Below are 24,953 nucleotides of genomic sequence, written 5' to 3' on the forward strand. Positions count from 1 at the left end.
AGTCTATAACTTTCTGCTGCCTCTTTCAGTCTTGTGGATCGGAGCCTCCAGACCAGGTAGTGGTGCAACCGGTGAGAGTCTTTGGTGACCTACGAAATCTCGTTAAACTCCTAATGAAATATCGTCCTTTGTTACTGCATCACTATGTTGGGCCCAGGATAGATTTTCTGAAATATTGACAGCCAGGAACTTGAAGCTGCTCTCCCTCAATGAGGACTGCTGCGTGTTCACCCATTTTCCCCTTTCTCAAGTCCACAATCAATTCCACGGTCATCCCGACAATGAGTGCAAGGTTGTTGTTGCAACTCCACTCAACCAGCTGATGTATTTCACTCCTGTTCACCTCCTCGTCACCATCTGAGATTCTGCCGACCAGCTCAAGTTTGATTGCCATTCGACCATACACAAGAATTTAGTCAAATGAAACAGCGTTCCTCCATCAAAGCACCGCCATCTTATCGGAAGGTCGCCGTTGTGCCATCAGTTAACTTGCAGAGTGTAGAGGGATTACAGCAGTGGGCACATATACTTGAGGTGCACCTGCGTTTACTACAGTGAGGAAGGAATATTCTTTACATAATATGGACAGAAATGCTGGTAGCAAGCTTGCATTCATTCTCTTATGTTCCCAGGAGTAATGACTTGGCCTAGTCAACCCCACCGTTCAGTCCTGGCAGCATCTTCAGAGATCTTCTCAGGTCTCTACCCAGTTTAAGGATGAGCTTGTCCATAATCCTCTGAAGACTTTTCCCAGCCTCATATTACTTCCAGTCCTCACTTGGTTCTCTGTCAACACCAGACTTGGGAATAGAGTGTTTGGGTTTCCTCTGTCATATCTGTGACACAGATTGTAAATAACTGGGCCCCAGGCTCCTGCCTTATTTCTCTGATCCCAGCTGACAATCCCGGACAGACCTGTTGCCCAGCAATTTCCAGTCCATGTTTGTCTATAACTCCACGTGCTTTTACTCATCAATCCCATTGTGTAATCCTTTCCTCATTAGCCTCCACAGACCAGAATCATCTCATGTACTGTTGGAACTGCCTCCAGAGACAGAATTATTATCACCAAGCCAAATGGCATGAAGTTTGTTGTCTTGCGGCAGCCATACAAAGATATAAAGTTAATAAAAACAACAGAAATAAGCAAATAGGGCAAAAAAGGAATCGGCTTGTGGCTCCAATAATAATCATTCCTGAAATAAGGGGACCAAAACCAATATGATTTTCATCAGTGTCTTGAACAGCTGCAAAAAGACTTCCCTACTTCATACTCCAAACCTTTTGAAATTAAATCCAGCCTTGCATTACCCTTCATCATCACTTAGATTGATGTGTGAGAGCCCCAGAACTCCAGGGCTGCATCTTCTGCCATTTACATGATTATCCACTTCTAATGTGACCATAATTCTCTATTTGCTAACCCATCAATTCTCTGTGAAAAGTGCTTGTATCCTCACAACTCCCCCCCCAACCTATTTTTACAAACTTCTCTTCAGCAATTTGCTTCAGTTCTCTAAACCAATGGCATTCAAAGTGGAAGCTGGATGGGTCACGATCTCTGGCGAAGCTGCTGCCATCAGCTCACGTGCTCACCATCTGGCCATCACTGCTGAATATTTAACTATGAGTGGGAACCGCTGCAGGTCTCTGCAGCACCGTACTGGCTGCCAATCTGCTTCGAGTCCTTGAGCCTGATTCTGTCCGTGCCCCATAATCTGGCCAGAGTGAGAGAAGCCCCTCCCCATCCCTCCAGTCCTCGATCCCCTCTCCTGCCTCCTGTACCCTTCCTCTGCTCTCTCATCCACTCTCCCCATACCCACCCTACACCCCACTTTTATTTTTTAGAGATACAGCATAGAATAGGCCCCTCCACCCAGCTAGCCACTGATTTTAACCCTGGTCTAATCACACGACAATTTACAACCTACAAACCGGTACATCTTTGGAAAGTGGGAGAAAACAAAATCGCCTCGAGCAAACTGATGTATTGACAGGAAGTACTGAGAACGCCCGGGATTAAACTTCAAACTCTAACGCCCCAAGCTATAATAGAGCTGTGTAAACTGCTATGCTACTCTGCCCTCCCTCCCACCTCCTGCCCCTCCACTCCCCATCCTCATCCTACCCATCCATATTCCAGCCTTCCCTCCCTCTGCTCCCCCATCTCCCTACACCTCCTTCTGTTCTCCCTCACCCCCATGCCCACCTCTCTCTCCCTTCCTTCCTCTCAACAGCAATCTTCCCCCTCTTCCCCCATCCCTTCACTCCCTCTTCACCTCACCTCACCTCCCTCCCTGCCCACTAATTTTGCAAACTGTTTGGTCCGTTGCCCAGGTTTCGTCTCCGGGCAACACCGGCTTGTGACGTCGAACGAGAGTGATTGGCTGACGGCGGATACATATGATTGGCTGGGATCGGCAGTGTGTGATTGGTTGGCCGCGGGCTTCCGATGTATCGCTGTAAACAGCTGGCGGCGGCCGGGCTCCGCGCAGCGGGTAAAGGCGGGGATCAGGATATGGCCGCTCGGAGTGGGGTTGGAGTCGGGGCCGGGGCCGGGGGCGGGGCTGAAGGCCGGGCTGCCCTCCGTGGAGCCACTGTTGCCTTAGTCTCATTCGCAGCCGCGCTGTGCTGTCTGTGGACCGAAGGTAAAGCTGGGTCCGGGGCGACCAGGAAACAGATGTCGCCTGCGCACAGCAAGATCCCGCAAACGGCTCTGGGGGTGCGCCAGGCGGATCCAGGCCGGACTCCCCGCCCGAAGTGTGTACCTACCCGTCTGTTGTAAAGACACTGCACGATGCGGTGTGAGGTTCCCTCGGAATGTGCTTGGTGCCTGCGGGGCGCGGCGTGCTCATCCGTATCTTGTGCTTCTTTCTGCTGCTGAGAGGTTGGGGCTGACGATCGGGAAGGCGCCGGATCACCCGCCTGGCAGTGAGACTCGGCGACTGACTGTGTCCGTGTTGTTTTTCCAGTTCTGCCCAGAGCCTTCAGCTTCCACAGCCACAGGCCTGCTGGGAGCATGGAGAGAAACCTTCAGCTGGTCAGGAACATCGTTCCACCGCTAGTCGCAGAAAAACATAAAGGACAGGACGGGAAGATCGGAGTGGTCGGAGGTTCTCGTGAGTACGTGCAGAAAGGCTCCACTCTCTGTTGCACCGCGCCTCTGGTTGTAGTGTTGGATGTAACCCGCTGGCATGAAAATCTCGATTGTTTGGGTCAGATCCCCTAGGTGTGCAGTGCAGAGCTGGTCTGACAACTCCGAACTCGGGGCAGACCACGGGCTGGGGGGGAGAGGTATGGAACAGGGGTGTTCCGAGTGAGTGATGGAGCCTGGCAGTCTGTGAGGGGGAGCCAGGCCTTGTGCATACAGGCACGTCCAACTCTAAACCTCTGGAATGAAACGGTAGGCGATGGAAATATTAATCAGGAGGCTTGAGTAAATGTTTCTTTCGGAGCGATGATGAATTCTGACCACATTTTCTTCCACCTACTGCAGATACACTGGAGCGCCCTACTTTGCTGCAATCACCAGCCTTAAAGTGGTGGGTGTCCCTCAGAGACTGACAGGTGCTGCTGAAGCTGTTTGTTAAAATGTCAGAGCTCATGTGGGTTTGTCCTATGTGCTCCAGGGTTTATGGCAGTGTTGCAGGTATCTGGTCATTTGTGGATGCAGAGGCTTGCTTGATACCTTTTTTAAAAAACTTTTTTTTATTGAGTTTTCAAAAGATTACAGAAAGGAAAAAAAATATACCCTTCCCCCCTCCCCTTAGCCCCTCCCCCCTAACATCCCTATAGAACAAAAGAGTGCCTGGATATCGGAAGATCCCCACATGCTCCACGGAGTTCGTAATAACTTTAGTATATATATTTATTTCTTTCCCCAAATAACCAATTATTTCATCTTCGGAGCACCTATATATTTAATCCTGTCTTTTGTAAATAAGGGCGCCAAATTTTCAAAAATGTTTCATATTTATCTCTTAAATTATAAGTAATTTTTTCAAGTGGAATACAGCTGGAAATTTCATTCTTCCAACGATCTATACTTAAGAATGAATCCGATTTCCAAGTAACTGCAATCGCCTTTTTGGCTACTGCCAGTGCAATTTTTATGAATTCTTTCTGATATTTATTCAATTTGGGTTTCGATTTTATCCCTTCAATATCGCCTAGTAAAAATAATATTGGATTATGTGGAAGTTGCATTCCAATAAAACTCTTAAATTTGTCCAAAAAGGTTGAATTTTTGGACAAGACCAAGTTTTAGAACAGGATTGCACTAATTTTAACCAGACATTTATTGTATTTGTCATACTATCAACACAGCATGCTTGATGTCTTCAGCTGATACCCGACCCTGTATTTGATGCTGCTCGGTAGATTGAGTTCCTCCAGCATCTACAATACCCAGCAGGTCAGGCAGCACCTATGGAAATGAATGAACAGTCAATGTTTCAGGCCAAGACCTTTCGCCAGTCCTGATAAAAGGTCTCAGCCCATTTATTCATTTCCGCAGATGCTGCCTGACCCACTGAGTTCCTCCAGCATTTTGTGTGTATTGCTCTGGATTTCCAGCACCTGCAGAATCTCTTGTGTTTGTGATTCACAACCCCCTATCTCTCGAGGTTTGGCACAGCCTAGATCAGACTGGGCTGATTGGGATGGAAGCAGAGAGAAAGACACCCACACACACTCCTACCTGCCGGCTTATTTATGGTGCAGGTTCTTTCGGGCCCGTACCCTGGGCAGTTGTAAGAACTGGATGGTCAGAGCTGTAATAATCATGATCTTTTCAGTGCATCACAGGACTGCTAGCTTCCCATTCCCACCCTTCCATGGGTTCGTTTCCATGAAGGAGGTTTCCTTCCTTCAGATGTAGAACACATGAAGTGGTTTTTGCGAACACTTTTCCTTCTGCCCTTTAATTTCCCCCCCCCCCAAATCACCGTCTCTGGGTCTCAGTTTCTCATCCATGGAAACAGTTTCTCCAGCTTCTCCGGTTTAGCCCAGGCGTGGGAATTCTCCATCCTCTCTGTGACATTTACATCCTTGCTGGTGCCAGAGGACCAGAAGTGGATGCAGTCTTTGACAGTGGCACATTATAAATTGCCCTGCTCCCTCTCTAGATTTCCCTTGACAAGCCCCCAGCACCTCTCTCTCTCTCTCTCTGCACCACAGTTTACTGTACAGGTCCCCTTGGCACCCGAGAGACAAAGTACCTGGTTCAGCAGCAGCTGGGGGTGTGCATTCCACTCCTTGTATCATGTTCATCAGAGGGGCCACAGAGGTGACTCCTGGTTTGGGGAGAGCAGCTGTCAGGCTTACAGACACCCCCCCCCCCCCCCCGCCCCCCAACTCCTAATCTATAGCATGGGCTGGGCAGTGTGAGACTGTTGTAGCTCTGAAAGGGGAGGAGTGGGGTTGTGTGCGTGGGGAAGTGGGGTAGAGAGGTGTGTGTCCTTGTTTGGGGAGGGGTGGGTCTGTGTCCACCTGTGCTGGGAGGGGTACGCCCATGTCCACCTGTGTGTGGGAGAGAGGTGTGCAGCATGTCTGTCTGTGAAGGGAGAAAGCATGTTGGGTTTGTGTCCCGTGGATGTGGGGAAGAGGGGTGTGTGTCCATGTTAGAACAGGAACAGGCTCTTCACCCACAAAGCTCTGCTGAACCAATTAAATTAGTAATCAAATGGTCAGCTAAACTAATCCCTTCTGCCTGCACAGTGTCCATATCGTTCCCCTTTCCACAATAAGTGTACCTATCTAACATCTCTTAAACGTCCTTAATGTTTCAGCCTCTACCCACCACCTCAGGCAGCACATTCCAGGCACCCACTATTCTGTGTTTTTTTTTAAAAAAAACTTCCCTTCACCTCTGCTTTGAAATTAGCCCCTCTCATCTTCAATGTATGCTCTCTGGCATCAGACATTTCAATCCTAGGAAAATGAGACTGCATGCCTGTCGTCATCTTATAAACACCTTTCGGATCTCCCCTCTCCGCCACTCCAGAGAAAACGACCCAAGTTTGTCTAAGCTCTGGTAAGAGCACATGCCCTCTAATCCACATAGCGTGCAGGAGGACCTCTCGTGCACCCTCCCAAAGCCTCGACATCCTTCCTATAATGGGACGATCTTAACTGTATGGAATACACCAGAGGCAGCCCAACTAGAGGTTTATAAAGCTGCAACGTAACTTCCTGACATTTGAACTCGGTGTCTCAACTAATAAAGGCAAGCATGCCTTCTCTGCCAGCCGATCGACCTGTGTAGCCACTCTCAGGGAGCCGTCCATGATCCCTCTGCTCACCAACACTGATAAGGGTCTTGCCCTGGATAGTGTACTGTCTGTTTACATTTTACCTAACCAGGTGCGGCAGGGGAGGGGCGTCTCTGTGTACGGGGGAAGACGGGTTTACGGGGAGGAGAGGGGGTAACGTGTGCCCTTTCTGACTCTCCTCGTTGCAGGGCGCTGACCTCTCACACGTGTTCTGCACCGCGGATGCTGCCCTGGCCATCAAATCCTACAGTCCCAACATCATCGTTCACCCAGTGCTGTGAGTCAAGACCCCTCCCTGGGCTGCCTTTGGGCATCTGTGGGTGGCTGAGGAAGGGCGAGGTGGGGAAGAGAGTACACACGGGGATGGGTGAGCGTCCCGGTGCGGTGGGGATGACAGTAATATGAGGGTGGAGGCAGGGGAGGGGCAATTCTGGGTGAGGGTGGAAGGAGGGAGGGGTGCTGTTGGTGGTGGTGAGAATGTTTGGGAGAGGCAGTGCGGGAGGGAGTGAGGTCTGGGAGCTGTAGGAGGGGGTGGTAGGGTTGGAGGGAGGGGTAGCAGAGGTGAGGGACAGTGGAAGGGTGAAGCAGGATGTGAGCAGGGGAGAGGGAGGGGGTGGCGGTGTGTGTGGGGAAAAGGATGGTGGAACGGGGCGGTGATGTGGACGGTGTGTCCGTAGGGATGGTCAGACAGCAGCGCAGGAGGTGCAGAAGTGGTTCCCGGCCCTACACTCCTTGGTGATCGGCCCAGGGCTGGGCAGAGAAGAGAAGGTGCTGCAGAATACCAAGGTCAGTGTGCGAATGGGAGCAGCTCTCTCTGTGAGGTGTGTGTGGGACGCCCATCCCTGGGTCAGACTCTCACCACGCTTGTCGGGCATGAGCCCGACCACAGGAAGGTGCAGGCACTATCTGTCGCTGAATGTGGAGCCTGGGGCAGGTCGGGAGGGATGGATGTGCTTTGTGCTGGGGCAGGTCGGGAGGGATGGATGTGCTTTGTGCTGGGGCAGGTCGGGAGGGATGGATGTGCTTTGTGCTGGGGCAGGTCGGGAGGGATGGATGTGCTTTGTACAGGGCAGGTCGGGAGGGATGGATGTGCTTTGTGCTGGGGCAGGTCGGGAGGGATGGATGTGCTTTGTGCTGGGGCAGTGCGAGTGGGAATCAGCCACTCTGCTCAGTCTTCTCCGTCACTGGATGAGATCTGTCTTGGTACAACTCTTCTTTCCTGCTCCACTTTCAGTTCCCCACACCCCTACAGACAACAAATGGGGGTGTTATTCTTGTGTTTTCCAGTCACCTGCCCTTCCTGCTACCTGGGATTTGGGATGGTTGCTAGGCAGGCTATCGGCTCCATAGGGGGAGAAAGCTGTTGGCTGTCCACTCTACCTATGCCTCTTGTACACCTCTATCAAGTCATCTCTCATCTTCGTTTCTCCAAGCACGAGCTCACTCAACCTTTCTTCATTAAAATGCTCTCGAATCTAGGCAGCATCCTTGTTAACTTTCTCTACACCCTTTCTGAAGCTTCCACATCTTTGCTGTAGTGTATTACAATTATAACCAAATGCCTAACCAAACCGATCCCTTCAACGTCCATCTCCCTCCATTCTCTGCACATCCACATGCCTGTCTGAGAGCCACTTGAATGCTTCTTTTGGCCTCCTCACTCCCCCCCCCCCCGCCCCACCACCACGGTAATGCATTCCAGACACCCACCAATCTCTGTATTTATATCAAAAAAGACTTGCATCACACATCTCCTGTACACTTGTCTCCTCGCACCTAAGATGCAGATCTCTGGTATTGTACACTATAACCTGGGGAAAAGATGCTAGCTATCTGTCTATGTCTCTCATAAATTTATAAACCTCTACCGGGTCTCTCCTCACCCCCCCTGCGAACTCAGCTCCTGTTTGTCCAGCCTGCCCTAAAGCTTATCCCTCTAATCCAGTCAGCATCCCCGTGAACCTCTGCTGCAGTCTCTCCAAAGCCTCCATACCTTTCCTGTAATGGAGTGACCAGGACTGAATTAAGTACTCCAGATGCAGCCTAACCAGAGTTTTAAAGCTGCAACATAACTTGCTGACTCTTGAATTCATTTCCCAGCTAATAATGGAGAGTATGCCATATGCCTCAGTGTCTGGGTGGGAACAAGTCTGGTGATGTCAGGCCTACAGGCCAGGCTTGTAAGGCCTTCATCACCACCAGCTCTTATCCAGGCCGAGATCTGGGAGATCCCAGACCCAGCACCATTCCACGTGGCCTAAACGTGACATTTCCGCATAGAAGTATTCAGTGAATCTTAAATCAAAATGCTCCTTCGAAATCAGAATGTTGCAAATCTGACAGGAGAAAGGGGATGGGGAGAATGTGGAACTTGCTCACACAGAGAGGGGTCAGGACAAGGAGCAGGGATGGGATTAAGGAAAAGCTGGATGAGCACAGGTTGGGAGGGGGCTGTGGTGGAGCAGGACCAATGGCCTGTTTCTGTGCTGAGGGCAGTACGTGGGAGGAAGCTGCCCTGGTGCGGGTTACTGAATGTGTATTACTTTCCCTGCAGGAAATAATCCGTCAGAGCAGAGCCCAGGGAATGCCGCTGGTGATCGATGCCGTGAGTACATCTGGACATTGAGGGTTGTGAGGAGAGGGCGGGGAAACGGTGCTGAGGTAGAAGATCGCCTGCCATCCTCATGTACAGTGTAGTGGGCCAGGAAACTCCTGTTTCCTGTGTAGCATCGCCTAGGGGCATGGTGTTTCGTGGCCAGCGAGCTGCTTTGCTGTGTAGTCAGTGCCCGCAGCCTCAGAAACTGGTTCAATTCCACTGCCGTCTGTAAGGAGTCGGAGTGTTCTCCCTGTGACTTCATTGGCTTCTTCAGGGTGCTCCGGTTTCCTCTCATTTCAGAGGTATGGGTTGGTTAGTAGGCTAATTGGTTACACGGGAGTAATTGGGCCGGAAGGGCCTGTAGTGCTGTATCTCTAAAATAAAAAATAATTTAAAAAGAAACAGCTACCAGCTTCAGTACTGCTTGGGCCACACTGTCCTCTCTTTCAGTGGGATTTTTATCAGCCGCTGGCCGGTTTAATGTTTCACCCACCGAGAGTACAGGACTCCCTCGGTCCTGCTCCTGGAGGAACCTCACACTGAGCCAGGGACAACTGCGCAACTTAAAATCAAGCCAGTCTCAGAAACTCTATCAGACTGTCCCCTATCCCTTTCAGCCCCAGTGGCATGACTGCCTCATCTTTGTCCCAGGGACAATAACTGGGGCATGGGCAGGATATCCACCCCCCCCCCCCCCCCCCCCGTGAATGAACTCCGGCTTCTGCAGGCGATGGCACCTTGAGTGGTTTTCCTTGTGCTGTTGCTGCTGTTTGCTGTAACTCTGGTTCTCTGCCTTCCAGGACGGACTGTGGGTTGTCGTACAAGATCCGTCACTGATCCAAGGATACACCAGGGCCATCCTGACGCCAAACGTCGTTGAGTTTGGCAGACTGTGCCAGGCGGTGGTGAGTCTCTGACTTTGCCCAGCAGTATGCTCTGCTGGAAACTTCACGGGTGGTCCCGGTTTTTCAAACGCACGCTTTATGACGGCTTGCTGTTACGAAAGACCTACCTGTTTTCACTAACCAAAGAGGATTTTTGCTTTTACGAAAAAAAAGACGCCTGCTTTATACGTGTGTTTACCCTGAGAAAGACTACCATGACCGTGAAGCTTTGTGTGGGCAGTTGTGTGCGTAGGCATGTACATGCAGATTTTTTCTTTCTTTCTCCAAATTGATTTTGGCTCACTGTCTTCCGGATTTTTGATAAGTGAAACTACACCATACATACAATATTTCTACTTTATATAGGATGTATATTTATCATATCATTCCTGCTTTTACTATATGTTAGTGTTAATTTTGGTTTTATGTGTTATTTGGTTTGATTTGGTAGGTTATTTTCTGGATCTGGGAACGCTCAAAAAAATTTTCCCATATAAATTAATGGTAATTGCTTCTTCGCTTTATGACATTTCAGCTTACAAACGGTTTCATAGGAACACCCCACCTTCGGATAGCGGGGGAAACCTGTAGTGTGTTGAACTGGAATTGTGTTAAACTTGGATTTCAGTGTAGTATCTGGCTGTGCCTTAAACCTTTGGATGATTTACCCCCTTCGAGAACAAGGTACAGGCCACACTCAACATTTTAGTTCCAATCATATTTGGAATGGTACACAGACACTACTTTGCTATTTTTTTGCATTATTTATTGTAAATTTTATATATTGCACCACACTACGGCCATAGAACAACAAATATGACTAATGCAGGTGATAATAGACCTGACTCTGATTTGGTCGTCTCTTGCAGAGGGTCAGTTAGCAAAGGCACAGTGAGTCGAGCAGCTGTCATCTGGGGCACTCTCCCTGAGAGCAGCAGACTTAGCAAGGTTTTACAACAGGGTGTGGACATTTGAGAAGCAAAGCGTAGGTCCACGGGGGAGGGCATGGACACCCTAGATGAGGGGTGGCCAACCTTTTACATTTCATGTCAGTTTTTTCATGCACAAGTTCAGATACGCCATGTAACTCTTGTAGCCCTATTCAATTCTTGTATAAATGTTAATATAGACATACTTAGCATTTTTACATGATATATTGATTTAATATAAAACAAGATAAACATTACTAATCTTAGTGCGACTTTTAACAAATACATTTTGTCATCTTTTGATTTCTTCCTTTTTCTTAATCACATATTCTTTCCGTAACTCAGACCCAAGCACTAGCTTCAGTTTTCCTTCTATTTCATTCTGATGTTGTGTTTTAGTGTCTGTTAAGATCATGTGTTCTATTATGTGTGTTTTCACAAACGATGCACAACGGTTTTCCTGACGGACCCGCTATAAATAAGAACTCATTTTGCCACTGTTCATTGCGCCATTTCTAATCATCAATCTAGGGCCGGTTGGCCATCCCTGCCCTAGACCCTAGCCTATCGCCCAAAACTGAGGGGACACAGTCAGGGTTGAGCCGACCACACTGAGCGAGGAGCAACTCTGTTCTCGATCCTTGAGGAGTTTCATCTACCTGTGTGTGCATGTATTTTATGGCGATGGTTTGGGAAAAATGTCCAAGTGCTCAGACAGGGTCTGATTGGGTTAGTGAGAGTTGGGAGAGATTAATGTGATTGAGTTCTCTGTGGTTCTCTTTGTTTAGCTGAAGAGCCCTGGGGATGCGAAGGATTATCAAGGGACACTGCTTCAACTCAGCCGAGCCCTTGGCAATGTCACCATTGTCCAGAAGGGGAAGAAAGATCTGATATCAGATGGAACAACAGGTGGGCTTCATTGCAGAAACATCTTGCACAGGGCTCACCGGCTTGTGCATCCAGGATTTATCCTGCACTCTGATCTCTGCACTGTTCCAGTTTCAGCCTCTGATAGGTCTCGACCTCCTCTGTTAGAGGCTGAGAATAGAACATGCCCCAGTGCTGGTGCCAGAGCTGCGGATAAGTTTGTCCTGGCTGCCGTCCAGCATCAGGTTTCAATGGTGGGGGTGGTGTCCGTGGGCAGGGGTCAGAGGTACACGTTTCTGATGGGTCCCCTGGAAGTGTGCGTATGTTATGAACAAAGATGGATAAATTCAGACAGTAACTCAATTAGGACCAGCGATGTCCAACAGTGCAATAGCAGTGAGTGGGCCTGATGCTCTGGGAAACAGAGTCCACCTCCCACACCCTTTGCATTTCTCTTGTTTCCCTCTCCTGCGATAGTGACTGCCACATTCTACCCACTGTGAGGGACAGCTTTTCTGTTCAGTTCATTTAACCTGCCCCGCCAGGAAAAGACATGGTAAACATCAAATATCTTGGACACGAGAGATTCTGCAAATGCTTGGAAATCTTGAGCAACACACAAAATGCTGTTGGGATCCAGCAGCATCAAGGGGGGGTGCGGGAATAAACAGTTGACATTTCAGGCCAGGTTCCTCCTCCAGGACTGGAAAGGAAGGGGGCAGAAGCCAGAAGAGGGTGGGTGGAGGGGAAGAAGTACAAGTTGATGGGTGAGATCAGATGAAGGGAAGATGTGACAAGCTGGGAGGGGAGAGGTAAAGGGCTGAAGAAAAAGGAGTAATAGAGGAGAGGACAATGGAACATAGAATAAAGGGGAAGTAGGAGGGGAACCAGAGGGAGGTGGTGGGTAGGTCACAAGGAGGGTAACCACTACAAGTTTGTTCATGACATCAAGTTGGAGGCTACCCAGATGGAATACAAGGTGTTGCTCTTCCAACCTGAGTTTGGGCTCGTTCTGGTGATAGAAGAGGCTATGTCCCCTTCCTTTCAAGTCTTGTTGATGGGTCTTGGTCTGAAATGTTGACAGTTTATTTCCCTCCATAGACGCTGCCTGACCTGCCGAGTTCCTCCAGCTTGTGTTACCAAATATCTTGGACATTTGTCCGTATGAACACAGTATAAAACACTGTCTATCTGGTCAGACAGTTTTGTAGATCACTTGTTGAGAACCTATTGGTCATTGCTCACATGGCAATAGGGGTTTAAAATCTGATCGGGTTATTGAAGCAGTGTCACTCTGAAGATAAGCTTAACCAGAGCCCCCTGCCTTTGCAGTGCTGGAGTGTTCCCTGGAGGGCAGTGGTCGGAGGTGTGGTGGTCAGGGAGACCTTCTGTCTGGATCCCTGGGCGTTCTGGCCCACTGGGCATTTTCTGCTGGGACAGACAAAACTAACGGGTAAGAACGTGGAACGTCCGGAATCTGATTGATACAGCGGCTGCTGGGTATTAATAGTGTCAGTAGTGTAGAACACCGTAAACTCCCAGCAATTTTATTCTTACCTGACTTGGGCTTGGATTGAGTGGGTGATTTCCTGGCTGGAAATGGAGGGCAATGGGGAAACCAAACCATTTTAGCTGTAAGAGGACCAGCGGCCAGGATAGGTGAAATGGATGAGCAAAAGACCGTGGTGGGGGGGGGGGGGGGGGGGGATGTTTTTAAACAGCGAACTGTAATCTGGGACATATTCACATATAGGGGGTACAAATTCAGGAGAAAAGGCTGGAGTTTAAATCTTGTAGTGGGACACTGGGGTGTGGTTGGCCAGTGAAAGAACCATCTGAGCAGAGAATTCATTGCCACAACCCTCACCTGTTGTACGGAATCTCCTGCTCATTTAACCCTTTCTCTCCCCCCCCCCCCCCCACCATTTCCAGGTTAAACCCCACCCTCATTGCTTCATTTGGAGCGTGTGCGCTGACGAGGCAGTGCAACTACCAGGCATTCCAGAAACACCGCCGCTCGATGTCCACGTCAGACATGATCGAAGAGATCGCCACCGCCTTCCAAAAACTCTTTGAGAGCTGATGAGAGGCAGCAATTTCAAGTTGCATGAGAAGGCCAGTTGGGCGAATTGCTCACACCCTGCAACAGTTTCCATGAAGTAATGGGGTAGAATTCAGTTTATTTTTCTGAAGATTTAACCAGAGACTGATGGGTGCTGTTTGAGTTGTGCTTACCATGGACTGATTGACAGGGACAGAGGTGGCTGGTATAGTTCAGGGGAAGAGATATCAACCAACATTTTAAATCACACTGCTGTAAGTCTCTTTCCTTGGGCTCATTTACTGGACAAATTTGTTTTCTAAATAAAAAGTTTACCTCACTTGTGCTTCGACACTACGATGGGTTGAAGAGTTGTTCTTTGGGGGAAGGGAGTAAAACTGAGGCCCTACAGTTCTGAACAAGAGTGAGATATTTCAACCAACTAATGTAGACTCTGATAGTTACAAGGCATTTTAGGCGAGGTATAGGGGAGTTAGCATAGACTGGCTGGAGGGCCCATTGCAATTCTGTATGACTACAAACATTACCTGTTGTCATCTGCAATAATTTGACCAATTTTCTCACCAGCAGTGATTTTCAACTCTATATTCACTCGAAATCAGAAAACCATCCACTGTGCTTGAATGCTAACTCCTGCCCAGATTTCTGTTTGCTGCAGGAAGAGACTTTGCCTCTTCACTCTTTTGGTAGTGTACAGTTCTCGACCTGGGACAACTTGTGCCACTGAGCCCAGGACCCCTCTGATATCCTCCTGTTGTTCATAGACTCTTTCCTATATTTATCTAATGCTCTTTAACTATAATACTAAATCTATTTACATGTTCTTTCATGGAGCTCAGTGCCAATCACAACTGGCAAAGCTTAAAAAGACCCAATACCGTTTCCAGTCACCCTTGCCCTACTGACCTACCTGCTGCTCCCTCATTGTGTTGATACCACCGACAAGAGTGTCAGTGGTGTTGGGCCAGGGTTGCATTAATTACATCCATATGGCAGCTGGAGTTGAATTGGTTCTGCCCTATCACTGACCATGCTTAATGTCAGAATCTACACTCCTAAACCAGCATAAGACACATGTTCATTAGATCTTAAGCTGGATGGACTTATAGTAGTTTTCCTGTCATTGCTGCTTAGCAGAACATTGAGTGCATGTTGCCCAGGAAACATGTCAGCTGTATTGGGAATGTAGTCAGAGAGCAGAGCTCTGAAAATGAGAACAGCTTTACAAATATAAACAGTGGAAACACCGGCTTCCACAGAAGAGACCACCTACTGTACCTTTTCTTCAAAAGTGCTATCTGCAAACTGTGGTGCTGGGTTTTGCCCATGTTGTAGTGTCTCACTAGCAGGACAGAGACACAACAATGACTGAGTAAAATCCAACAACAGAATAATCTCAGCGCTATGCTTAAAATAAACACCTTCACTTTCCCCGCGAATGTGCAGTGTTGCTACTGAATGTTAGTTGAACAGGAACGTGTAAAATGTCAAGTCATACAGCTTAGAAACTAACTCACTGTTGCCAACCAGGACGTCTATCTAAGATAGTTGCATCAGCCTGTGTTTGGCCCAGATCCCCTCTCCTCCACGTGCCTGTCCAACTGTCTTTTAATTGTCAGAATTGTAGCCGCTTCTACTGCCAGTTCAATATACACTACTATAGCTTACAACTAATTACACATTAAACTGAATTAACTTCTATGCCTTAGGCTGCACATGGAAGTAACTGATTCCAAAATCCTACGCCATTAGATACTAAAAATAATTGTTTACAAGTTAGTACTTGGTATTATTGAGCAAAATGGAAATGTATGGCTCCTCTGTGACAAAGATAGAAAAAAAGAACTTCATTTGTCATGTGTGCATCGAAACAGTGAAATGAGTCTGTTGCTGGGCTGCCCGCATGCATCCTGGCACCAGCAAAGCACGTCTTTGGATGTGGGAGGAAACCGGAGCACCCGGAGGAAACCACGCAGTCACAGGCAGAAAAGGGAAATCGGTGATTGTTGGTTTGTAATAGTGTTAACTGCCATGCTACTATGCTGCCTTCCAGTTATGGATTCCCCTACCCAGGACGGCCGACCATTCACCTTATCCACGCCCCTCGTGATTTTATATATCACTTTCCACAAGAGTTTAAAAAGTTTCTTCCACCTCACTCCCCTTTCTCTATCAGCAGAGATGGACAGATTGGGGTAAATGCAGCAGTGACTGAGGCATTCCCGATGGCCACACGCAGAAATAGCTGCATCTTTATACAAGTACAAATCTTCAGTCTAGGAATTAATCACAGCTTGTCATATTCACTTTCATTTTATTGGTGATGAATACATTGATGCACAGCACCACAATGACCACAGAGCTTTCTACAGTCTTGCTGAATGACAATGATGGTTCCCTGGTTGGAAATGTTCCTTCCCTGAGAGCAGTGTGCTTGCCATACATGTTGAAAGGAAGTGTTTCTACTTGGAGAGCCTCTGCAGTCCAGCTTCAGACCAAGAAAACTCATGATTAGAGATCTGGTATAGTAATCATCTTGAATCAGTCCTCTGGCTCAGCCCATCACTGTGTGGCTAATGTTGAGTTCAGCTGATCCGCTCACAGCAGAAATAACATCCAGAGACCACTGTGCAACATCATCTCCCTACGGTCAGATGTCAATGGTCAGCTTTCACCTGTGCTTCTGTTAGCGAGTTGTGGGGTCATCTCCCAAGATGAAGTCGTCCCTCTATCCTGTGAAAAGCAATAATAAGTAGGTTTACAGTGTGTTCTGGGGAACGTCATGTCAGACGAAGCATCTCAGATGATGAATCAGGAGACAGGACACCAGACTAAGCGGCGCCACAACAAACTTTTGCTCAACATCAGAAAAACTAAAGAGCTGATTGTTAACTTTGGGAATAGGAAGGAGGGTGAACATGTCCCAGTTTAACATCGGCGGTGAGGGTCAGCAGCTTTAAATTCTGTCCCGTACTGTGAACACAGATGCAACCAAAAGGGTGGCACACCAGTGTCTAGTTTCTTAGGAAGTTTGGGTTATCAGTGAACACTGACAAACATCTACAGATTAGGTCAAGTTTATTTTCAGTTTATCCAAATACATGTATAGAGTCAAACGAGACATTACTCCAGACCAGGGTGTAAAACACAGTGGTACATACAATACCCAATAACTTTGGAAAGTAAGAGTTAAATCTACAAATGAATTGTGCATATTTATAAGTATCCTGACTGGTTGCATCAAGGTCTGGTACAGCAATTTGAATGTGTAGAAACGCAAGAAGCTGCAGGGTAGTGGACTCAGCCCAGTACATCACAGGCACATTCCTCCCCTCCAGAAGCACAATCTATCATCCAAAATCCACATCATCTAGGCCATGCCTTCTCACAGCCACATCAAGCAGAAGGTACAGAAGCCTCAAGCCCCTCACCACGGTTCAAGATCAACCAATCAGTTCTTGAACCAACTGGCAAAACCACAAGTCACTACATTTAGCAACACTATAAACAATATGACCATTTTACTCTAAATCAAGATTTTTATTTTTGTTTTGTTTTCTTGTAAAATGTTACATATAATTTATGGTTTTTTTAAGGAAGCTACTTATATGATGCCATGTGTCTGTGAGGCTGTTGCAAGCAAGATTTCCATCATAACTGTGTATATACGTACTTGTCCAGATGACAATAAACTCTACTTTGACCTTGAATACCATCCTCCAGAAAAATCCTCTAACTCCACCAGTCTGCCTCCAGGCTTCCCACAGACACCCATTGAGGTTCTGGCTCAGACTTGGTTATTCCAGCAGCCTCCCATTGGTGAAACCGATCCACTCCCGATCCTAATGATAATAGCACCCAGCCTCACCCACTGTCCCAAGAGGGCAAACAATGCAAGTGTTACCACTCATGACCACATTTCATAGGGCTCTATCTGCCAGCAGCCAATGCGCTCCACTTCCCTTACACAGTCATTGACGATACATGAAGCTGAGCTCAATGAAAGTTGATTTCAGTTAGAGATTCATTAAATTATCTCGGAGGTTCCTACCTGGTCCCACCAAAGATCTGGCCCACAGATCCAGAGGAAAGTTCTACCCTTGGCAGAGCAACAAAGCAATTAAAATTTCTGAGCAGCAAAGTTCTTTCTGGCATTCATATGGCACAAGACAGGAGTGTGAACAAAACTCTGGAAGAGTGCAGCTCCAAAAACACTGGCAGCCTCTCTGCCTCCGGTTCTCCAGCTTCCAACATCCCCAGTAGACTTGCAAACTCACAGATATCGAGCCTCTGACTTCCAGACATGCCGACCCGGGATTCAACCATTGTGCCTTGACTTCTCAATTTCAGTCTTCAAACTTCAGTACAAAACCCAGAACTCACCCACAGACTCCAATGTCCAAACCTCCAACCCCAGGACTTGCCAAGCTGATGGGTCACCAGCCCTTGTGTCTCCTGCCTTCATGGACCTCCAATCCAGGGATTTACTGACCTGGAGGGCATCAGCCCTCATGCATGGGGCTGCTAACCTTGATATTTCACCACAGGAATCACTGGTCTTCATTCACAGCACCTACTGGATATCCATCCACAGGGATCATTGTCCTTTGAGCACTGAGCACTCCGACCTGGAATAACCTTTAACTCCCCTTCATCCCTTTCCCTAAACCCTAACATGACCCAAACTCCCAACGCTTTCCCCCAAAACCATCCCTAAACAAACAACTAAGACTGAACCACAACCTCAAAGGGCTTCTCAGTTCAGTGCCATCTTAGCCAAATATGCAAATATTGTGAAGATTACTGTTGACTGGACATTCATAAAAGGCAGCCATGATCCTCAACACGAGAAAAACTGCTTTTTATATGATCATCTGTAAATACTGTACCCGTCATTGGGAATCAATTTTCTCTTTGCATATCCTTACTTCCTCCCAAGTGTTAATCTAAACTAATATTATTATTCCTCTCCGTGCCCTGTGGCGCATTGGGTGGCAGCCTTGTCATTTTTTTTAAAACAAGGCTGAGTTGCTAACTCAAAGTTCAATCCAGCACGGAGCCAGTCAGATTTGAACCTGGGACAACTCGCCTAGAAGTCCGGTGTTGATGCTACTACACCACCGGCCAGCTAATACCTGAATTATACTAGCAGTGTAAAACTGCATGGTTTATCCCATCCATGGTTTAAACACAACCTTCAAACACAGAATTTTACAGATTGAATTTTGAAAAGTTAAGTGCCTCAGGCAGAAATAAAAAGAATCCTAGTTTGAAAGTCTGCTTACTCCTTAAGTAAACACTCACATCACATGCTGTTTAAAACTGATTCCAGTGACAGCTTTTGAAATGAATACTCCACGAGTTTCATGTTGTGGCAAATTGCTTTTAATGAACTATCTGACTTCTAGTTCATTGTTAATTTAACAAAATACACATGAAAGAATGACAGAAAGGCAAGATGCAGATGCTGAGGAGCAAAATGCAAAACTGCTGGAGAAACAGTGGGTCAGGCAGCATATGTGGAGGCAGAGAGGTGGTTGAGGTTTCTGGTCAAAACCCAGAAATAAAGCTTTTCTGGAAGAGATTGGTCTTCTTAACCTTACTGAATCCAGACACATCAAAGCATGGACTTCTCTGACTAGGAGAGGTAGCCCTTTGAAAGAATGTCACCCTGAGTTTATCCTGTTGGTAAACAGCAGCACGGTATGCTGCAATCCATACTCTGAGCAGCAGAGGGCAGACGTGGGCTGCTCAACGCTGGCAAGTCCAGTGTTAGGAAAGTGTGAGCAACATGTGATATGGTTTGCAGTGTGTGTGATTATTGTGGCTCATCTATCACAGACCACTGAGATTTTGTACATCAGGGTGACAGTTACTTTCAACAAAAAAATGCAGGAATACTCAACAGGTCAAGCAGCAGGAGTGGAAAATAGTTACAGTTCCAGAAAGAGTCAGATACCATCTGACCACTTAGAAATTTTATGTGTTGAGTTTACCTTTTCACCATCATCTTTGTTTTAAATTCACTTCCTGCTGCAGCCCTCCTGTGTGACGTACTCTGAGCTTAAACGTCTCTATTTAGGGCAAGTTCACAGCTTTGGAATAGGTCGGTTTCATCTAGCCTCTCTTGCCAGTTCCACTGAGGTCACAGCCCAGCTGTGCCTTCACCCCTTCCATCTACCATTGTTCTGGAACTATTAACACCCCTGCTCAGAAAAAATCCCTCAACCTCAGCTTCAGACTTCTATCCTATAAAGGAAAGCCCTGAATGTCTGAGCGCCAGCTTTAACATTGCCCTTGTTCTGCACACATTCCACAGGAAATAGCTCCTCTTTGCCCAATTCCTGTTAACATACTGACTACCTCCATCTGTTCACCCTTTCCATGCATTTCATCTAATCTACTTCAGTCATAGAACACTACAGCACAGAAACAGGCCATTCTGCCCATCAAGTCCATGCATGCCTGGTATTCTGACTAGTCCCATCTACCTACACCAGACCACATCCCTCCAAGCCTCACTACTTCATGTAACAATCCAAATTTCTCTTAAATGTTACAACTGAACCTGCACCTACCACTTCTGTTGGCAGCTTGTCTGACAATTTCACCACCTGCTAAGTGTAGAAGCTCCCCTTCAAATTCCCCTTAGATATTTCAACTTACACCCTAAACCCATGTCTTCTGGTTCTTAATTCATCCAACTCCAGGGGAAAAAGCCTGTATCCATTCACCCTATCCATACCTCCATTAGATAGGCCCTCATTCTCCAGGGAATTAACTCTTAACCTATTCAACCTTTTCCTATAACTCAGGCCCTCATGTCCCAATTAACATCTCCACTCTTTAAAGTTTACTGATATCTTTCCTGTAGGTAGGTGGCCAGAAATGCAGAATATTCCAAATTCAGCCTCACCAATGTCTTACACAACTTCGACATAGCATCCCAACTACTGTACTGAATGCCCTGATTTATGAAGGTCAACATGCCAAAAGCTCTCTATGACCCAGTCTACCTGTGATGCCGCTTTCAAGGAATTAGGATTCTGTGGTCCCAGGTCCTTCTGTTCTATCACACATCTTAGGGCCCTACCTTTCACTGTTTAAGTCTCACTCAGGTTTGTCCCCCAAAGTGCATCACCTCACAACTGTCTCCATTAAACTCCATCTGACATTTCTCCAGCTGGTCCAGATCCCTCTGCAATCTTTAATAGCTTCCCTTATTGCACACTATGCCCTCAATTTTGGTGTTGGTACACAAATTTACTGATCCAGTTTACAAGACTGTCATCCAAATCATTAATATAGATGACAAATAATGGACCCAGTACCGATTCCTGCAGCACACCATTAGTCACAGACCTCCAGTCAGAGGCAACCATCTCCGACCACTCTCTGGCTTCTGATAAGCCAATGTTGAATCCAGTTGTCTGCTTCATCTAGAATGTCAAGTGATTTAACCTTCTTAGAAGTTTGTGTAGATTTACATGTCACCAGAAACTTTGACAAACTTCTACAGAAGCATAGTGGACAGCATCCGAACTGGTTGCATTATAGCCTGGTATGGAAACATCAATGCCCAGGAACAGAAAAGGTTAAAAAAAAGGTGGATACAGACCAATCCATCACATGCAAAACCCACCCCAACCACTGAGTATATTCACATGGAGCCCTGCACAAGAATGCAGCATCCATCATGAAAAACCCTCACCATACAGGCCACTCCCTTTTCTATTACCATTGGGCAGGAGGTACCACAGGTCCCACACAACCTGGTTCAGGAGCATTATTACCCTGCAATCATCAAGCTCCGAAGCCATTATCATCATCATCATCATGTACCACACTCTGCCAGAGCCTCAGCGACCACTATCTTCCACAGCGATCTGTCGGCACTCAAGCTTCTTGCATCTCTGGCGGTGAGGCTGGTCCACTTCTCGACTTCAAGCACAGTGCATTCCAGTGTGTCATCAGTTCTTGAGATGCGTCCAAAATAACGAAGTTTCCTTTGGATAACAGTTTCCAGAAGTATTGGTTTCGTGCCAATTTTTTCTAGGATGAAATTGTTGGATCTCTTTTCAACATATGATACCCTGATTGAAGTCATCTAACCATTATAGACGACTTCAATCACCACGACTCTGCACTGATTCTACAACCTACAAACTCGTTTTCAAAGACACTTTACTACTTACATTCTCAGTATTATTTTTATTTGAAGTTTTCCTTCTTTTGCACACTAGTTGCCTGTCTTTGTTTATGTATAGTTTTCTGAAAAATACCATTGCATTTCTTTTTCCCTGTAAATGCCTGCAAGAAAATGAATCCCACAATAGTATATGGTAACATATGTACTTTAATAATAAATTCAATTTGAGCTTTCTGGATCAGCCTCCCATGCAGAACTTTGTCAAAGGACTTGCTAAAGTCCACAGTTCTGGGAAATGCTTTTTCTTTCTAGTTCCAGCCAGATCATTGATGGGAAAGAGGGAAATGGGTAGGGGGTACCCAGGACAATAGGTGTTATCAGGCAGTTTTTTTTCCCCTGCTCCTTTTCAGTGATACCCTGCTGTGTCCACCCATCTCTCTCACCTTTATGTTGATTCCAATGGCACCAAGATCCTTCCGCAGTGAGTCACAGGCTCTCAGGAGAGGCTGTCGCTCAATCTTTAGCTGCTTCCTACGCTCCCTCTGTTGCTCTTCCTCTTCCTTGCTCAGCTCTCTGCCTCCGCAGCTTGCCTCTTGCTCGTTCACTGCGAGAGCGTAGTTCCTGACCTCCTGGCGAAAAGCCACCAACTGCTCGGCAACAGTGTGAAGGGTGGCTGAAGATCTGTCTGCTGTCAGTAGCTGAAATACAAGGAGACAACTAAGGGAAATGGCAGAGGGAAGATGCTCTATATACACTATGTGTGCTTAATTGATCTATGGTTACAGCAGCCACGTGAGGAAGGGAAGAAAACTGACAACAGAAGCTATAGTAGCCATTCAGCTCATCATATATCTGCTACTTTGGCCCCATTGACTTGGTCTCTCAACAATACCAATATTTGAGTCCTTTTTATACACTCAGTGGCCACGTTATTAGATACACAAGTGGAACACAATGTGGTCTTCTGCGGCTGCAGCCCACCCACTTCAAGAATTGACGTGTTGTGCATTTAGAGATGCTCTTCTGTACACCACTGTTGTAGTACGTGGTTATTTCAGGTACTGTCGCCTTTTTGCCAGCTTGGACCAGTATGGCCAATCTCTTTTGACCTTTCTCATTAACAAGGCTATCTTTCCCCCACAGAAACACTGCTCACTGGATGTGTTTTTTGTTGTTGTTTCTCACACCAGTTCTGGTCGCCTCACTACAGGAAGGATGTGGAAACCATAGAAAGAGTGCAGAGGAGATTTACAAGGATGTTGCCTGGATTGGGGAGCTTGCCTTATGAAAACGGGTTGAGTGAACTCAGCCTTTTCTCCTTGGAGTGACAGAGGATGAGATGTGACCTGATAGAGGTGTACAAGATAATGAGAGGCATTGATCGTATGGATAGTCAGAGGCTTTTTCCCCAGGGCTGAAATGGCTTGCACGAGTGTGCACAGTTTTATGGTGCTTGGAAGTAGGTACAGAGGAGATGCCTGGGGTAAGTTTTGTTTTTTTGTGTTGTTGTTTTTTTTTATAAACGCAGAGAGTTGTGAATGTGTGGAATGGGCTGCTGGCGGTGGAGGCCAAAATGATAGGGTCTTTTAACAGACTCCTGGATGGCTACATGGAGCTTAGAAAAATAGAGGGCTATGGGTAAAGCCTAGGTAGTTTGAAGTTAGGGACATGTTCTGCACAGCTTTGTGGGCTGAAGGACCTGTATTGCGCTGTAGGTTTTATATGTTTAATCTCCAGAGACTGTTGTGCCTGAAAATCCCAAGAGATCAACAATTTCAAGACACTCATACCATCCCGTCTGGCACCAACAACTATTCCATGGTCAAAGTCACTCTGAAGTTTGGTCTGAACAACAATTGAACCTGCTGCCCATGCCTGTGATGTTTACATGCACTGAGTTGCTTCCACGATTGGCTGATTAGATATTTGCATTAACTAACAGGTGTATCTAATAAAGTGGCCACCGAGTATATTTCAGAACCTGATCCAACTTGTAAACAACGTTCGACTTTTTCAACAGCCTCAAGTATTTACACATTCCAGATGTCTCACCCCTGGAACTGAGTGGACAGGAGATGGGAACATCTTTTGTATTTATCTCTTGAATTTTAAAACCTTCACCAAATCCTTTCTCAACTAATGAAAGAAAGAAATAAGTAGGACGTGTCCAATCTACATTCCTGTTGCTGGCATCAGCTGGAGGAGGCTTCCCTGTGCCACAGTATCACTCTCCACCCTCTGCTGCCATGCTGAAAGCCCAATGTGACAAGGCACAGGTGTACCCAACTGGTAGGAGTACCGGAAACTTAACAGAAGTTTGTTTTTATAAATCTGTAATAAGCTCACAAGCACCGCTCTTTGAGAGTCAGCAAATGGAAAGCAGGAAGAGATGGGATAGAGGAGAGGAGAGCAGGACGATGTTACAGTGATGGGTGGGCCACAGCTTGTTCACAGATATCTATAACCCTGATTCCTCTAATCTCTATCACTCAGAAATCTGCTGTTATTTAAATGCTGTGTATATTATCTGACAGCTATTGTGGAGAACACTCAAGTAAATCTCCTTGATTTATGATGGTACACTGTAATAAGAATACAGAAGTCAGGGCATGTTCATCAATAAATAGAAAACACAGGAGAATTATTTTTCATGCTTTGCTGAATGTGGTAGTCAGTCATGCAGCCACGATACCAGGTTATCCCATTAACAATCATCACAGGAGTAAGACTCGTGACTAATGGAAAGCAGAGCAGGCTAAAGGAAGAAAAGACTTCTTGTTCAACTCTGCTGCTCCAAGGGTTCCCAGTAAACACGACTGTTTACCTCATTCACTCAGAACAGAGAGAGAAAGTACTAAAGCAGGGGGACCATGGAGGAGAGGGAAGGCAGAATCAAAATAAGATTTATTATCACTGCTGTATGATGTGAAATCTGTTTTGCACCAGTACAGTGCAAAGATGTAAAAATAATAAATTACAACATACATAAATGGTTCAAAGTAAAGGAGAAAATAGGTAGTGTTCATGGACTGTTCAGAAGGCATTTATCAACTGTTGAGTGTGAATTTTCAGGCTCCTGTCCCTGGCTCTAATGAGAAGAAAGCTTATCCTGATGGTGCGACTCCTTCATGATGGATGCCAGGAAGAACTGTGCCCATGATGGAGTTGGCCAAGTCTACAATCCACTAAAGCCT

The 24,953-nt window shown here is 46.7% G+C and overlaps 2 protein-coding genes across 4 annotated transcripts in view; one reads left to right on the forward strand and one right to left on the reverse strand.

The window, feature by feature from the left end:
• Positions 1-2,379: 2,379 nt before the first annotated feature.
• Positions 2,380-13,946, forward strand: naxd (NAD(P)HX dehydratase). Of its 2 annotated transcripts, none has more exons than XM_073029043.1 (10): positions 2,380-2,498; positions 2,973-3,123; positions 3,497-3,542; positions 6,461-6,549; positions 6,950-7,058; positions 8,827-8,877; positions 9,669-9,773; positions 11,470-11,590; positions 12,881-13,001; positions 13,481-13,946. In XM_073029043.1, exons 1-10 carry the CDS (start codon positions 2,453-2,455, stop codon positions 13,629-13,631), a joined length of 990 nt encoding a protein of 329 aa, XP_072885144.1. In that variant the 5' UTR covers positions 2,380-2,452; the 3' UTR covers positions 13,632-13,946. The 2 variants fall into 2 exon arrangements, with proteins under 2 accessions (XP_072885144.1, XP_072885135.1); XM_073029034.1 differs by lacking the exon at positions 2,380-2,498 and adding an exon at positions 2,510-2,648.
• A 1,958-nt stretch (positions 13,947-15,904) lies between these two features.
• The window catches only part of cars2 (cysteinyl-tRNA synthetase 2, mitochondrial), a 42,546-nt gene continuing 33,497 nt past the window's right edge, over positions 15,905-24,953 (reverse strand). For both annotated transcript variants that reach the window (XM_073029058.1, XM_073029061.1), the window contains exons 14-15: positions 22,203-22,457; positions 15,905-16,343 (exon numbers count right to left, since the gene is read on the reverse strand). In XM_073029058.1, coding sequence (XP_072885159.1) covers positions 16,275-16,343; positions 22,203-22,457 — 324 coding nt within the window. In that variant the 3' untranslated portion in view covers positions 15,905-16,274. The remainder of the gene's footprint in view (positions 16,344-22,202; positions 22,458-24,953) is intronic.

The sequence above is a fragment of the Hemitrygon akajei genome, chromosome 2, assembly GCF_048418815.1.
Source record: "Hemitrygon akajei chromosome 2, sHemAka1.3, whole genome shotgun sequence".
NCBI classification, from domain to species: Eukaryota; Metazoa; Chordata; class Chondrichthyes; order Myliobatiformes; family Dasyatidae; genus Hemitrygon; species Hemitrygon akajei.

What these genes read in the sequence shown, in the direction of transcription:
- naxd (XM_073029034.1), top strand. Translation starts at nt 2,519, where the DNA reads ATGGCCGCTCGGAGTGGGGTTGGAGTCGGGGCCGGGGCCGGGGGCGGG. An exon ending in TGCCGCTGGTGATCGATGCC is followed by an intron (nt 8,878 to 9,668) that starts GTGAGTACATCT and finishes TCTGCCTTCCAG; the next exon opens with GACGGACTGTGGGTTGTCGT. An exon ending in GCAGACTGTGCCAGGCGGTG is followed by an intron (nt 9,774 to 11,469) that starts GTGAGTCTCTGA and finishes CTCTTTGTTTAG; the next exon opens with CTGAAGAGCCCTGGGGATGC.